This window comes from Hemibagrus wyckioides, linkage group LG09 (genome assembly GCF_019097595.1).
Source record: "Hemibagrus wyckioides isolate EC202008001 linkage group LG09, SWU_Hwy_1.0, whole genome shotgun sequence".
In the NCBI taxonomy this organism is placed as follows: Eukaryota; Metazoa; Chordata; class Actinopteri; order Siluriformes; family Bagridae; genus Hemibagrus; species Hemibagrus wyckioides.
The window spans coordinates 9,159,461-9,175,642 of NC_080718.1; the positions used below are offsets into that span (position 1 = coordinate 9,159,461).

General features: G+C 37.3%; 2 protein-coding genes across 3 annotated transcripts in view; both read right to left on the reverse strand.

Annotated features, from left to right (window-relative positions):
• Window positions 1-424: 424 nt before the first annotated feature.
• Window positions 425-2,786, reverse strand: foxg1a (forkhead box G1a). The gene has a single exon (XM_058399637.1). The coding sequence runs from the start codon at window positions 2,550-2,552 to the stop codon at window positions 1,332-1,334; it is 1,221 nt and encodes a 406-aa protein (XP_058255620.1). The 5' UTR covers window positions 2,553-2,786; the 3' UTR covers window positions 425-1,331.
• A 5,129-nt stretch (window positions 2,787-7,915) lies between these two features.
• Window positions 7,916-16,182, reverse strand: part of sptbn5 (spectrin, beta, non-erythrocytic 5) — a 44,014-nt gene continuing 35,747 nt past the window's right edge. For both annotated transcript variants that reach the window (XM_058398929.1, XM_058398928.1), the window contains exons 62-71: window positions 15,944-16,120; window positions 15,699-15,806; window positions 14,590-15,519; window positions 14,451-14,516; window positions 14,045-14,128; window positions 13,813-13,904; window positions 12,852-12,965; window positions 11,497-11,594; window positions 11,310-11,414; window positions 7,916-9,657 (exon numbers count right to left, since the gene is read on the reverse strand). In XM_058398929.1, the coding sequence (XP_058254912.1) occupies window positions 9,524-9,657; window positions 11,310-11,414; window positions 11,497-11,594; window positions 12,852-12,965; window positions 13,813-13,904; window positions 14,045-14,128; window positions 14,451-14,516; window positions 14,590-15,519; window positions 15,699-15,806; window positions 15,944-16,120 (1,908 nt within the window). In that variant the 3' untranslated portion in view covers window positions 7,916-9,523. The remainder of the gene's footprint in view (window positions 9,658-11,309; window positions 11,415-11,496; window positions 11,595-12,851; window positions 12,966-13,812; window positions 13,905-14,044; window positions 14,129-14,450; window positions 14,517-14,589; window positions 15,520-15,698; window positions 15,807-15,943; window positions 16,121-16,182) is intronic.

The following is a 16,182-nucleotide window of genomic DNA, read 5'->3' on the forward strand; positions in this document are numbered from 1 at the left end:
ATTACGGGGACATATTACTCGAATTAATTTGTCAAATAGTCGCAAAAGCAAGAAAAAAGGTGAAGCGCATACGAACACAAAATCTTTGTGGTCACGGGGAGCTTTGATGTTCTCGATTTAATGATAAATTAGAGATATTTCATTCCCTCTGTGATACTCTGGAAAGTGGCGAAGGCATTTTGACGGACTTATTTCGATGATTTTGGGAGAGGCCGAATTAAGAAAGCAAAATTCCCTCAGCATACCCGCAAACTGTCGCTTAAATGTCGGTTTAGAGACCAAACAAGTATTAGAGACCAAACAAGTAAATGTAAATTTTACCTTCAAAAAGGACAAAATGATCGCGATATATGGACGAAACCTATTTCTTTTATTTTGTTAGATTTAACATTTTAAGCGACAAACACGGGCATATAGACCACAAAATCACAACCATGGAATTTAAAGACGACATAAACATTCACTTAATATTTTATGAGGCATTTACTCAACACGGTTACACTTCGCAAAGTTAACCTATAATTACAACAGGAATTGACATTTCACTAATTACAAAAAGCATGTGACCTGGTGGTGACCACATACATTAGCCTAAAAAAGATGCAAAACACAAGCTAAAAGCATTCATTCATTCTGCTCCCTTTAAAACTGTCCGTCAGATAGTGAATACTGAAAAAAATTATTTCGATACCCATTCTTTGGTCTATAAAGAAATTGTACTTTAAAAATATGTATAAAAGAACGCATTATAAATGCATTTATTTCATTAACAAGAGCCTTTGTAAGGACAAAATAACAAGGAGCCATGGATTCGAACGGGTATTCTGCACTTAGAGCACATTTATTTAAAAAGAAAAAAAAAGAATGATTTGTGTTAATTTTGTAAAATCATATTTCACCAGTGTGCCCATGATACGTGTAATACTGCAAACATGAAGACTGGTGGTTGATGCGATGGTATTAGATATTTTTAACATTTAAAATTAAACAAATCTGCAACCACTATTTAAATACACATTCTAATGTAATTTTACTGCCTTTCCAAATAAAAAAAACGACGCTTCACCCTCTTTTTTTAAAACAAAAAAAATCTTGTCACATTGCACGTTGCTGACAGTGGAATAATAAACAATCTCGCGACACCCGACTTTTTCGTGTGTACAGAAATTAAGGAGAAGAATAATACAAAATACCTGGAGTTCGGCCGCTTGCATTTTTCCTTTCCCTTCTCAGTCTTTTTTTCTTTAAAGAATATTTATATATATATTTATATTACAGTGTGAATGGGGTGTAAAATGTTCACTTACAGTCTTCATCCTTCGGGATGACAGTTAGTGTATAAGGGGATTGGACGTAGAGCCTTGATTCTGATGTGTGAAGTAATCAGACAGTCCGGCGGAAAGTCCCGACGAGAAGCTCGGTAGTGTAGGCCTTAACGACTCGCATGGGAGAGACGCGGCCGCCTGCGGCGACGAAGAAGAAGCGGTGCGGGAGCTCATCGACGTGCTGCCCTGCGAACTCATGGAAGGATGCGGCACATGAGGAAAGAAATAGCTGGTCTGTCCCGCCAGCAGGTTCACTGAGCATGGGTTGAGCGAGTACGTCCCTGAGCAGGGAACTGAGAGGCCGCACGGCACAGATGCGGCCAGTGCGGCCGCTGTCAGGTGATGCGTGGCGTACGGGATCTCTCCGTTCACGAGTCTGTCCACGCTCAGGCCGTTCGAGGCCGGGAACGAGTGGTTGTTGCTCAAGCCGTTCTGCGTCAGCATGGTGCTATAGGACATTGGGTGACTCGGGTAGGCCGAGGAGGTGCCGTTGTAGCTCAGGGCGCCGCTTGCCCTGGGATGGTGCAGCGATAGGAAAGGCGACATGGGCCAGTATAGAGAGCCAGCTCTATCCATGAACGTCAGGCCAGTGGAGGTGAGCCGTGCGCCGCGCTTGAACGCCAACTTGGCCCGCGACGTGGTCGATCTCCGCCGAAGTTTTCCTGTTGTGCCGCCGATGAACACGTCGTCGCTTGAAGGGTCGAGCATCCAGTAGTTCCCTTTGCCCGGGTCATCGTAATGCCGCGGAACTTTGACAAAGCACTTGTTCAAACTTAAGTTGTGCCTGATGGAGTTCTGCCAGCCTTGCTTGTTTTCCCGGTAGTATGGAAAATTTTTCATAATAAACTCGTAAATGCCGTTCAGCGTTAACCGTTTTTCCGGACTTTGCCTTATGGCCATCATGATTAAAGCATTATAGCTAAAAGGAGGTTTCTCGTACTTGCCGTTTTTCTTTTCGCCGTCTTTTCCTCCTTCGCCCTCTTTGGAGTCTTTTTTTTCCTCCTGTTTTTCCTTATCGTCCGTGCAAGTTGGTTCAGGATTGTCACTTTTAGCGCAAGTGTTCTCCGACTTCGCCTCCTGTGCTATAGGTAAAGGGATTTTCTCTTCTTCTTCAGAGATGGTCCTGTGGTGGTTGTCACTCTGAACGGCTTCAGGCACCAGGCTGTTTATACTGAACGATGATTTGGGAATCATTTTCGCTTCTTTCCGTTCTCCCATATCCAACATCACACGTAAAGGTAGAAAAAGCAACCAGCAGCAGTAGCAGTAGCAGCAGCACAGTTGGATCTTTAATCTCTAAGGCCGACCGGTAAAGTCCTTTGATTAAAAAAGAAAAAAAACACCACAACACAACAGCTATTTCATGTTCCTCCCAAACGCATCGATAAGAGACGGCTAGCTACAATTAATTACGGTGCCACAGACACTAAGCTGTAAAAAAATTGCTTGAACCTTTACAGTCTGCAGCCAACCACAGCACCATAAGTATTAAAACGTCCTCCTTGGCTGCAGCCAATCAGCGTGCAGCTCTTAACGGCCGCTCGAGCGCGTAAGGATACACACGGAAACTCGCGCACACAGTCAACAGCGAGCTCGCATTTCTGCACCAAACCCCTACCATGAAAAACACACCACATAACCTCGATCCGTTCCGCAGCTTTAGATAATTTTAGAGTGCTGTTTCAACACACCCGCACGCCCTCACATTTGTTTCCATGCCGCGTGCGTGTGGGGGTGGACACAGAGGTACTACTTCCTGTATCGGACATTATTTTTTAATACAGCGCGTGCATGTACCTCCCTGCAGTAGCATAATTCATAATTTCACTGCGCGGGCCGGGCGGCAGTTTTGCTTTAATTTGGTACTTCTTCCCAGAGACATTATATCATAGCACAGCAGCTTCAATTTTCTTTACTGGAAAATTCACACGTTTTGACGCACGTCATTTGTTTATCATCAGCAGCACGTCGTTACATTTAGTATAGCCTACGCAGAGATTTTGCCTCTGTTTGACAAGAGTGTGTGTTTACACTAAACAATATCGCGTGGTGTTTTATATAACATCCTCCATGATTTCCAAGTAATAACAGTACACCTACTAAATCTGCCTAGGTGCAGAATCGCAGAAAATATCACCGATAATCATTTCAGTAACTGACATATAAGTATATTATCGGTACTAATCGGACATAATGACGTTTCATCCTATAGTCCACAATTTATTTGATGTTTAAGTTAAATTTAAGTGCTAACTGTAGTTCAAGCAGCATGTTAGAAAAAGCCAGAAATGATCGAACGACGTAGAATCAATTTCTTTGGTATTTGTTGTGATTATAAAATAAGTACTCACAATAAATGCTTCTTTGAATTTTATTTAATTGAATCAATATTACTAATCAGGCTCATTAGAAACCCAACCGATCGAAAAGTTTTTTCTTTATTTTTTAACCTCTGGCTACAGTCCGACGTAGCGGAAGGCAGAAGACAGTAGTAAAAGCCTTTCCTACAGCTTTTAATCCCGAAATTTGAAATCTAAATACCAAATGTTGGGTTTCCATATCAGGAATGCATAAAGTTCTCTTTATATGAAGACTTTACTAAAAAAAAAAAATAGGGACGTCAGTGCAAATCTAACTGGCTTTTAAAGTAGTTATACATTTATTCATTGAATTCCATTCAAATGTATACATTGTGTTAAAGATGCTGCAGGGTGTTTCATTGGCACATACATGAAAGTAAAAGACACACACACATAACAAACATACACACACACGTACGCACGCACACACGTACACGCTCTCCATGGTCCAACAAATTGTCCACACACATGCACGCACACAAACAAAGGATACACGCCCGGATAGTACTGCTAAATGTAGCTATATATAGATGAATCAGATATGCTCGTGCGTTTTTCGAAAAAGAGTTTATTTGACATTTGATAAGATTATATTGTTGATATACGCTTTAGATGTATAATGTAGAATAGATAGGAACTTCTTAAGATTTTAGCAGTGTTCACTAGAAAACTAAAATATGAACAACAACAGCTACAATCATCATCATCATCATCATCATCATCATCACCATCATCATCATCGGAAGTATAAGAAGCAGAAGAAGTAGAATAGGAACGCCTAAATTATCTGTTGTTTTTGGAAGATCATATTTTATTATTATTATTATTATTATTATTATTATTATTATTATTATTATTATTATTATTATTATTACAGTTGTTGCATATTTGTATATATATTAGAGTTACGACTTGTGTACAATGAATAAATAATTCCTCATGTAATTTCAATAAGTAAAAAACATAGTCATTTCAGATATCTTCGCTTCTTAATTTTGGACGTTGTAGATTGTCAGAAGACTTTTTCCTGCTGGTTTGTGCAGCAGCGCGTGGAGCATTATCAGAATATTTACTCAAAACAGATGGCTATAAGCATTCTTTCAAAGTTCAAAACAAATCAATAACAGCATGGATGTTTATGATTGCGCCCACATGTTGCTTTACATATCGACATCATTTGTCACCTATTTGACTCGGTAAGACAAAACATTTAAGAAAATCTTATTCGAGTTTTTATTGGCCTATGGGCTGTGTACCATGCTTCCTATAAAGCACAACACATACTTTTAATTTATTTTACCTCTTTTTGACTCTAAATAACAAACCATTATCGCATACTCGTACCGATGTAGACGATGTAGTAACGAACTGTAGTTAAAGAAATAGTCTTATATATGCCTGCATTTCTTTTTGTCAATATAAGTTGCTTTATTCCGAGGTTGTCATCTATTCTCATTGTGCCCATAATTCCCAGTCTTAGTTTAGACGACCAATGGATTTCTAAACACATCTAGAACATATTTTAAGATGTTAAACATTTTATATGTCTAAATATGTTCGGTGTAAATTGGCTATTTATTATTTTATTATATCATGCATATATATATATATATATATATATATATATATATATATATATATATATATATATATACATTTTTTTTTATATATATCTTTATATATATATAATGTTGTATGGTACTCAAAAGAAATTGAGTACCATAGACCTATTTGTTACTTTATTCCTGTATCATTGCGCAAATGAAGAATAATTTTGTCATGTGTGTGAAAGCAGTTACTTACTGTTTAACTAAACTAAATAGTTGTTTAAAGTTGTTGAGACAAACTAGGAAAAAAAATATCACATAAGTGCATTAAATAAACAGAGTCACCGTCCAGATCAGTGAACATACTCTAAGGCGCTGAAGTGATAACGCCTCTGTTAGTGGGGAACATTTAATAGTTTATAAATGCAGTAAGGGCTCCTCCTAGTGGTCAGAGAATGAATGCATGTCTGACGTCGAATGTGTATCCTATTGGGAATTATTTAAAGGAGGTGACTTTTCTAAAATAAGTCTAAAAAAAAAATGCTGTTGGACTTACAAATAATGCTATATGTAGGATTTTCATCCCCACTACAACGAAAAGCTCAAGTAGCATAAGAAATGTTGTCAAACGCTCATACAGGATTAAAACTGCAAGTAGTGTAAAATTACAAGTGTCACTAACTAATATATTCTCTTGGCTATATAACATCCTAAATTAAGACGAATTCGTTGACAGTAATTTATAACAGCAGTAATAGCAGTCTGATTTCTGGCTATTTTAAAGAATTTGAACGACGTTGGGCTTTTTGTTACTGTTCGAGAAACGTGCCCATAAACACCATTAGTTTAATATGTTATTACAATATTCGTGTAAAATATACATTCAATTTAAACATAGCTTCATAAAATAAATTACACAGATTAAGAACAGTTGCTAAAACAACAGTTGCTACAAAACCTTAAATTATAAACTTATGCTTGCAAATGAACGCTTTATCGGCGAAACCAAAAACAGCTACAATCGGAAGAAGAAGAAGAAGAAGAAGAAGAAGAAGAACAACAACAACAACAACAACAATAATAATAATAATAATAATAATAATAATAATAATAATAATAAGGAGGAGGAGGAGGAGGATATTCGCAGACGATAGTTAGTAATAGTAATAGTTAGTAATAGTTAATAGTAATAGTAATTTTAATCAAAGATATTTTTGTCTTTTGAGTTGTGTTTTTAAAGGCTAAAGATACACATCTGATAGCAATATGTATAGACTGCTCTTATAGTGAAGGTGTGATATTTTTACTTCATGATCATCAGGCTTTATATGTAATGTGAAATGTAGCGGTATATAAAACTTAAAAGATGCTACAATGGCGTCCAACAACAGCTAAGAGTCGCATCTGAAATGCGTCAGAAAATAAAGCTCTAAGAAACTGAATGCTAAGAGATTTTTAATCCGGTTTAAATATGTAAAATAATAAAGATGTAGCCTAAATTATTAGAGTCTCTTCCATGTAATTAGTCTGACAGATACATAGATATAACAGATACACGGTCTTGGACAAACCACTGGAACAAATTAAAAGCGTTGCCTTTAAATTGCGGTGTGTATTGTCTTTGGCGCCATCTTGTGCTAGAGCTCATTAACCGCAAAAGTCTGAAAAACCTTTCAGGCCAGGTTCATACCATCAATTTGTGTGGAGGAGAGCGGGCCACTTTCCCGTTTTCTCTAGTTTGTGGGAAAATTACTTCGGGTTCAAAGCATTTTTCTTCCGTCACATAATAATAATAATAATAATAATAATAGTTATTATTATTATTATTATTATTATTATTATTATTATTATTATTATTACTTAATTAATTAATTTTGTAACATATGTCTGGAACAAAAATCTGTGGTCTTGTTTTATGAATAAAATATATACTTTTTCATTATTTACCCGAAAAGAAATGAAGTGAAATGTTAGAATGTGCCCGATTATAACATGTGAGGGATGCACTGTAACATGACTAACATAAACTATGTAAAATAAATAAATAAGATCACAAAAAGGTGGTTTGTTTAGTTGTATATGTATTTACTTATTGCTTAATTATCTGTCTGTGTAGGTTGTGTAGTTTAGTCATTCATGATCCTTTTTACTGTTTTACCATCTGTTTTACCATCATGGCAAATGCGTTCTAGAGGTACTGTGAAGTAACCAACAGAATGGTTCTCCATCGCTTTGCTCATTTTTTTAAGTATGATACCTGTATGGAGTGTCCCTAAGTAAATAAAATCACAGAAGAAAAGTGTGAATTTACACGACTAACTAACTAAAGCCCTCACAACTGAGATTCGGACCAGACTACTTCATTCAGCAGGCTATCTAAACAAGTAGAGAATATAGAGAATTATAATTGAGAGATTATAGATTAAAATGGTGTGAAGTTTCCTCGTTTTAAATGAACAATAAGCACAGAGCTGAAAATGAATGTAATTTTACTTATGCTATGGTAAAATGAAAGAGAAGAAGCTGGTTGGGTAAAGATTTATTTTCTGTAAGGCTACACTATAGGCTACATGTCGAGATTAAGAAAGAGCTGAAGTAAAAGAAATCAGAGGCAGCTGCAGGAAATGTAAATTTTTATTCACATTTAGTTTTATAGCAATAACCTTTCTTATATGTTAATGGTTGTTATATGTAGTGGGTTTTGGCCTGGTAAAAATATTTTTTAACGCTAATTGCTAATATTAATTAAGGCCAAAAGTATGGCTGAGATAGACTCCATGTATTGGAAATTCAAATGTATTGGAAAAAAAGGTTATATTAAATAATTAGATATTTATCATACACATTATATATTTATCATATAACACTGCTGTGACCTGGTTTAAATTCCCCGGAATCAGCCCTGATAAAATAGGAGGTTTGCATCAGGAAGTGCATCCGGTGTAAAAGCAGTGCCACATCAAATATGCGGATCGGGTGGTCCACTGTGGCGACCACGGAAAGGGAGCAGCCAAAGGACAACAGCAACAACAACATATAACGTTAGCAATACCATATTTTGGACTGCTCCATAACTAATAACAGGTTTTCTGTGTCTTATCTCAGATTATTAGCTAGTACTGGAGTCATAAATGTAAGTGAATATACAGATATGATAACTTCTTTATGAATTCTGCATTAATTGTTCATTGTGAGGAGGGCAAAAAAACAACAACAGTGCTGCCACTTGTCGCCACTCTTAACAGTCTGAGAGCCTTGCAGTGAAATTGGTGATGTGAAATTGTACATCGCACACTGCAAACATAGACCTAGGAAAACAACAGCACAGACTTAGAAGAATACTTCTAGTTTAGGTGCACAAATGTTTCTCCCCCCACAAATATCTCTAACAAGTGTGGACAATTATACCTTTATTTGTTCTTTTGTTTGTTTGATTGTTTCTTCTTTCACAGATGGGCAAAGACAAGTGTTTTTTTTGTATATTGATTTAAACAAATCAACACTGACAAATGTGTTACAATCATGCAGGATCTCCCCTACCTCTTGTCCCACACACTGTAATGTTATAAATGAACTCACAAAAGGGTGATAATTTCCTGAATATTTAAATCCGGTGTTTGGGAGCAAGAGAAACATTAAAACGTGTGGTGCCAGAGGGTACACTAAGGAATAAAAGTGCATTTTGTCACAAAAGGGGTGGCTGCTGTTCAATAGCATAAATAGTTTACTTTACTAGTTAAGGTATGAAAAATGTAACATATTCACAAGTCCTATATGAGTCTTTATTTAATCATATAGGATTGTAGCATGCATGTGGAACGTTCACAATGATTAGGCTTTTGTTCTTAAGAGATAACTGATAAAATCTAAATCAACAAGCTAAATCAGTAAAAATCTAAATCAGTAAAATCTAAATCAACAAGCGAACTTCTATAGGTTTATTCTTTCATTAACATTTAATGGGAAGAATTAAGATACACAGCACTCATTTCAGTGTACACTAAGTAGTCTAATGTATAAGAGTGATCTGAATTCCAGTTAGGTGGAATTAAATTTGTAGTAAATTAACCCTAGGCATTACTTACAGTCAATGTGCAGAATGTATATAGAAACAAAATTACAGTTAAAAAGTAATAATGACTATTGTGAATAATGACTATAACAACTAGTGTGATTCTGTATAGCTATTATTGTTCCCGTTACATGTCTTGTAAGAAGACCTAGTCATCAATGAAACACCATCAATGAGTGGATTTTGATGGGTAAGACAATTTTTACTGAACAGTATAAATTATATTTTAAATAATTTTTTGAAGACATTCTTGTTTTTAGACTTTTCTTTGCTTCCGCTCTCCTGCTGGTTTTGTGGGGGAAGAGGTGGAGGGAAAGATGGGGGTTGGTTCTTCCTCAGACCTCTTAAACTCACTGAAAGTAAACAAAGAAAACAGCACTCATCATTAGAGATTGAATTCTATTCCAGTTTCCTAGTTTTGTCTGCACTGCCAAATGTTGCTGAGAAAGCATTCTGAAAGACTCACATGATCCAAAGTATAGTGCTTTTAGTCTTCACATAGTTACAACATTAGACACATTACATACTTACATCTACTGGTGTCTTAAAATTCAACTGTCTTATGGCACTAATATCTCAATCAAGCCAGTTAACAGGACTGTACTTTGTCAAATTGACAAAATATATTATACAGCAATAGTTATAATTGTGTAAATTAGTTCAAAATGTACTTGAATTTTAAGTGTATATATTATTTGTATTTTAATTAATCTGAAGGCATTTTAGCCAGCCCTAAGATTTGCCTTAAATCAAGCTCACACTCTGACTTAGTGGACTTTAGGAGCAGGACAATGAAAACTGTTTTTTCACTTTATAATATGAAACGGTTCAGTATTCAATATTATGATTTAATCTCTAAAGTTTTCATCCTTATGTGAAATGGTTTTTCTTTCATCCATTTTGCCTTACCAGTATGGGCCATTCCACATAATTCTTCTGATCTAATTATTAAATTGATCAAAATTGATCTTTACATATACAGCATACATATATAGGCCAAATCAACCATTTGGTAATTTACTTAAAGAATGAAGAAAGAATGGCCTAGTCATATCAGAGACACCAAAAACCTGTAGTAGATTTTTCCATGGTACAGAAAAACCTTAACAGTTGGCCAGATCAAGAGCACTCTCCAGGAGGAAGGCACATTTACATTTGCCTTTTTACTTCCTTCCTTATCCTTATAACTTACATTTATCTAATTTATACAAATGAGCAGTTGAGGGATAAAGGCAATGCTCAAAAGGTCAGCACGGGCAGCTTGGTGGTCCTGAGATTAGAAATTACAAGTTTCTGATCAGCAGTCAAACATCCGAACCACTGAGGGACCACTTGCCCATATTTATGCCAAAGTCAACAATCAAAACCTTCAGCATAGTAAATGCAGTAAATACAGTAAATTCCTAGATGTGGCTACATAGATGTTACTAGATTAAATAGATGTAAGTAATTATTAGACATAAACTATTGGTAAATCTCCAAAGCTTGTACATTCTGGAACAACATGCCATGAACAGAAGACAAGATCAGCTTGGACCAGTGTGATGGGAGTTTGGAGAAGGAAAGGAACTGCTCATGATCCGAAGCATACCATCTTATGGCGTGGGCAAGTTGCTACCAATGCAAACTGCGCCTTTGTATTTATTGTTGATGTGAATGCTGACAAAAGCAGAATAAAAATGCACCATGATCAAACCCCTCACTATATGTAGTGTGTCTATATAGCATGATGGACCTTTCTCAGCACAGAAAATCACACTGACAACGTGTTGCACTACTTGTACAATTTTATCAAGTCAAGCAGTGTTTTAAGGTGAATGATTAAACAAAGAAATTCTGAAGTCACTGAGATAAAAATACTTTTAAAAAAATCATCAATAGAAAAGCATTCAAATATGCACTTTTTGGGATGTCAATTACAGTGTCCAGTCTAAGTCAGTGTTACAGAAACAAAGCCTGCATTCCTCCTGAATCCCAAGTACTGATGCTCTATTTTTGAGCCCACCTGAGTCCTTGCCCTCTCCTCCATCTGGGTAACGATGTTTGTTGTAGTATGTGTGTGGGGGCTTGGGAGGTGGTTCCTTCTCCTTCTCATAACTCTCTGTGGAATCTGTTCATAAACTCTGATTAGAACACACCTAGTAGCAAAAATGCTTCGAAAGTCTTACAGGCTGCTTACCAGAGTTGCTTACCTTTTTCCAGCTCTAAGGTAGAAACTTGTGTATCCGGTTCATCCAATAATTCTGAGACATGATGCTTTATTGTCTCTGTCTTTTCTTCTCTGTGTAGCCTGAAAGAAAAACTTATTTAATAGCAGTGGTAAAGAACTAGATATACGATATATATACTGTATATGTACACAGATCAACCATAACATTATCACCACCCGCCTAATATTGTGTTGGTTCCCCTTTTGCTGCCAAAACAGCCCTGACCCATCAAGACATGGACTCCACTAGATCTCTGAAGGTGTGCTGTGGTATCTGGCACCAAGATGTTAGCAGCAGATCCTTTAAGTCCTCTAAGTGGTGAGGTGGGGCCTTGTTTGTTCAGCACATCCCACAGATGCAACACCTCAAACGCCATGTTGTGCTCATCAAACCATTCCTGAACCATATTTGCTTTGTGGCACGGCACATTATCCTGCTGAAAGAGGCCACAGCCATCACGGGATTACCGTTTCCATGAAAGGGTGTACATGGTCAGCAGCAATGCTTAGGTAGGTGGTACGTGTCAAAGTAACATCCACATGAATGGCAGGACCCAAGGTTTCCCAGCAGAACATTGCCCAAAGCATGACACTGCCTCCGCCAGCTTGCCTTCTTCCTATAGTGCATCTTGGTGCCACGTGTTCCCCTGGTAAACGATGAATACGCACCCAGCCATTCACATTATGAAAAAGATAACGTGATTCATCAGACCACGCCACCTTCTTCCATTGCTCTGTGGTCCAATCTGATGCTCACATGCCCATTGTTGCCACTTTCGGCGGTGCACAGGGGTCAGCATGGACATCCTGTCTGGTCTGCAGCTATGCAGCCCCATACGCAACAAACTGTGATGCACTGTGTATTCTGACACCTGTCTATCAAAACCAGCACATCTTAAGCAATCTGAGCAACAGTAGCTTGTCTGTTGGATCGGATCACATGGGCCAGCCTTTGCTCCCCATGTACATCACCGCCCATGACCCTGTTGTCGGTTCACCACTGTTCCTTCCTTGGACCACTTTTGAAAGATACTGACCACTGCAGACTGGGAACACCCCACAAGAGGTGCAGTTTTGGAGATGCTCTGATCCAGTCACAATTTGTCCCTTTGTCAAACTCGCTCAAATCTTTATGCTTGTCCATTTTTCCTGCTTCTAACACATCAACTCTGAGGACAAAATGTTCACTTGCTGCCTGATATATCCCACCCACTAACAGGTGCAATGATGAGGAGATAATCAGTATTATTCACATCACCTGTCAGTGGTCATAATGTTATGGCTGATCAGTGGATATTACCCATACTGAATGTGGTACTTCCATATTTGTTTGGTTACCCAGTATTCTCTGAGACATCCCTCTGACCGGTGCAGTTCTGCAGCTCCTCCAACCACTTCTGCTGTTCCTCTTGAGAAGGTGCAGCAAAGAGGTAGTGACTGCCGTCATTCAGTCTTAACCAAAGGGATCACAACAATTATATGTTTTTTCCCCCAATTCATCACTACACTACTTGTTGTAACTTTTTCTTCAGTTATAACTGTGATATGGGAAACTATCATTCTAAGAATATACTTAGGTGACAGCAATATTTCATCTCCAAAAAAATGGGTTTTATTTGTTGAAATCACTCAATAATGTACTCAGAGCAAAAATGATCATGATTCGTTAGTTAGGTGTTTTTAAGTATCTTTACTTGAGTTTTTCTTTCACTTATTACCTTGTCTCTACTTACTACATTTAGAATAAACAACTGACTTTTTAGCATCAAATCCAAACTTTAATGGATCTGACACACTCACAGGATAAGACTCTATATATTATATATACTAATTATAATATAACTATTGCTTACCATTTGTATAATAATAGTTATCAAGAAATTTCACAAAGATTGTCCCTATAATAGCATTCTACTAGTTTTTTTCCACAGAGATATTATATATTGATATTGTTATAATAGTTATTATGAGACACTAGCAATAAGGATGTAGTTAGTTAGCCTTAGCTAATGTTCTATATCTTCCTTCATGGGAAAATTTTTGTTTCATATAAAATCAGGGTATGATTTGAGGTAGGCATCCTTCTTTTATGTAAATTTTTCTTGTCTGTTATTTTACTTTTATAAGAGTTCTACTTTGAGTTAAGAAAAAGCATTGGTAGCAGTATTATAGGTTTAATGACAACTTCAGTTTTTGCTCTGAGAACACATTTCAAAACCTAAAACTCTATGTCTCTGTATCTGTCTGTCAGGTTGCATATATGATTGATCAGAAGGCTTAAGACAACTATTTTACATACATCAGTTTGAAGGTGTAGTTCTTTCTCCTGTAGTATGGGTTATCTCTACAAATTGCTCCAGCCATAGTGAGAGGTGGCCATCGAGTACAGTTCTGTAAAGTATGTCAAAGTTAGTGATAATATCAATGCAGGGGTATGGTAGCTAAAAATGGGGGCTTGTTGGTTTATAGGTAGTTAATGAGCGGTAATGTGTTTCCATGTTAGCTATCATGAATTTGCTATGTATTCATACCTCTCCAGCAGCATTCTGATTGTTAAACAAATTCAGTGTCTCTTCTTCCAGTAGTGCATAGACAGTTTCCCAGTGATCCACACCCTGATCCAAATCCACACACCACCAATATTCAGTTAATAATACACCGGATATATTGTAAGACTATTTATAACAGGAGTGTAAAATCTTAACCACAAAGGGCTGGTGTAGGTGCAGGTTTTTATTCCAGTTAAGCAGGATCTTCACTTGATTCCACATGTTTAATCAGTTGTTTTTTAAATAGACTCAGGTATAGTTTCTTGGTTGGTTAGAATGAGCACCGGACTTTTCTGGATGAGACTGGACACCCCTGATATAAAGTCCTCAAAATGTCTAAATTGTCTTGTAAGCAAAATCTCCATTTTATATCAGCTGAACAGCTTACTTTAATTCCTCCTTGTTTCAGTTTAATATCCAGTGGTCCCTCCATCTTGACCAAGCCTGCTCTGACCTAAACAGCACAAATGAAATGTTCAGAGCAAATATGCAATGAATAAATAAAAGTGGAATTTTAGGAACCATACCCTGTTAGCTAGAGGAGATGATTCTTCGGAAGCTTCCTCCGTAAAATCCTTAGCTTTCTCAGTGGATTTCCTCAATGTGGGTGGTGATGGTGGACAAGATTGTGGAGGTGATGGTGGTGTCAAGGTGGAGAAAAGTGGAGGAAGTTCACTCACTAGTGAAACAGTATTGATTGCTGCAAGTTTTCTGGGCTTGGCTACAGGAGCGTTAAGATGTATGGATGTATGAGGTTCCTCAATCTCTTCATTTGATTCAAGGTGTATGGAATCTGGAGGTTCCTCTATCTTTTCATTTGATTCAAAATGTAGGGATTTAGGAGGTAACTCTCTCTCTCCATTTGATTCAAAACGTATGGATTTAGGAGTTTCGTCAATCACTTTATTTGATTCAAGAAATATAGATTGAGGATGTACATTAATCACTTCATTTGAAATTGACAAATTCACTTCTGTGGAGTGGTCAAGAGGGGAAGATTTGTGGGAAAGATTTATGCTACCTGAGGTATTTACTTCATTTTCAGGTATAGATGTGTGGTCAGAATTTGTGCTGGGAACTAGATGGGGTCTGTAAACAAGGCTTGAATGAGATGTGTTTTGTGACTGAGAAGAGTCAGGGGACGAGTCAACAGAGGGTGTATTGGAGGTTATGTTATCGCCACTGTTGCTGGTGGTCTTCTGGAGCATAGATGCCACTCGAGGAGCTGTAGAAGAACTGTCACCCTTGCCACTGCTGTTTCTCCTCAGCTGTGCAGAGGTCAGTTTTATACCCTCTCTCCTTCCACTGCTGTTTCTTCTAATGATGTGTTTGGCTACAGAAGGCTGAGAAACTGAGGGAGGATGATCAGAATGGTTTCTTTTGAGAGAATTCACACGGAAAGGCTTCTTCCTGGAAGCACTATCTTCTCCATAAGTCTCTTGCAGCCTCTGCTCTTTCTGAGAGATCAGATTTTGTTATAAATTTAAGAGAATTTGTAAGAAAAGTGAATTACAAGACACAAGAGTCTTCCACCTTATATGTATAAAGGAATAAGTAGATATCTTGCAAAGAGTAATGATTTTATTAGTCTCTTATACTTATTTTTAAGAGCTCAACTGATCGTCTTTCTTTTTACCTCAGTTTTCCTGTTGTGTAAGGTGTTAAATCGGTCACTCTGAGCTTGTATCATTGCTTCCAGATCCTCCTGTTTTTTCATTAGCTCTAGAACATCTGAAACAGAGTCCTGTAAGACAAAGCAATCAAAGAGTGTTATAATTAGATTTAACTGATTTAGATAGTCAGCAACAAAACCTTTCAGCTATATTATCCCTTGGAAATAAATGATTTCATACTGCAGAATGTCTGTATAAGCATCCTCACCCCATAATCTTTGGCAGTGAGCACATTCTCATATGTGTTCAGCCAGTGTTCAGCTTGCTCCAGCTCTCTCTGCAACTGCTGCAGCTCCAGTTCCTCCTGATACAAATCTCTTCTATCAGCCCAGCCCTGTAGAACCAGGACTTCCATATCCTGAAGCTCTGCTAGACGCTCCTCCACCTGTATTTTTTTAAACCAATAAAGCAAACACAGAAATACATGCATATAAGTCAAAGGTCAAA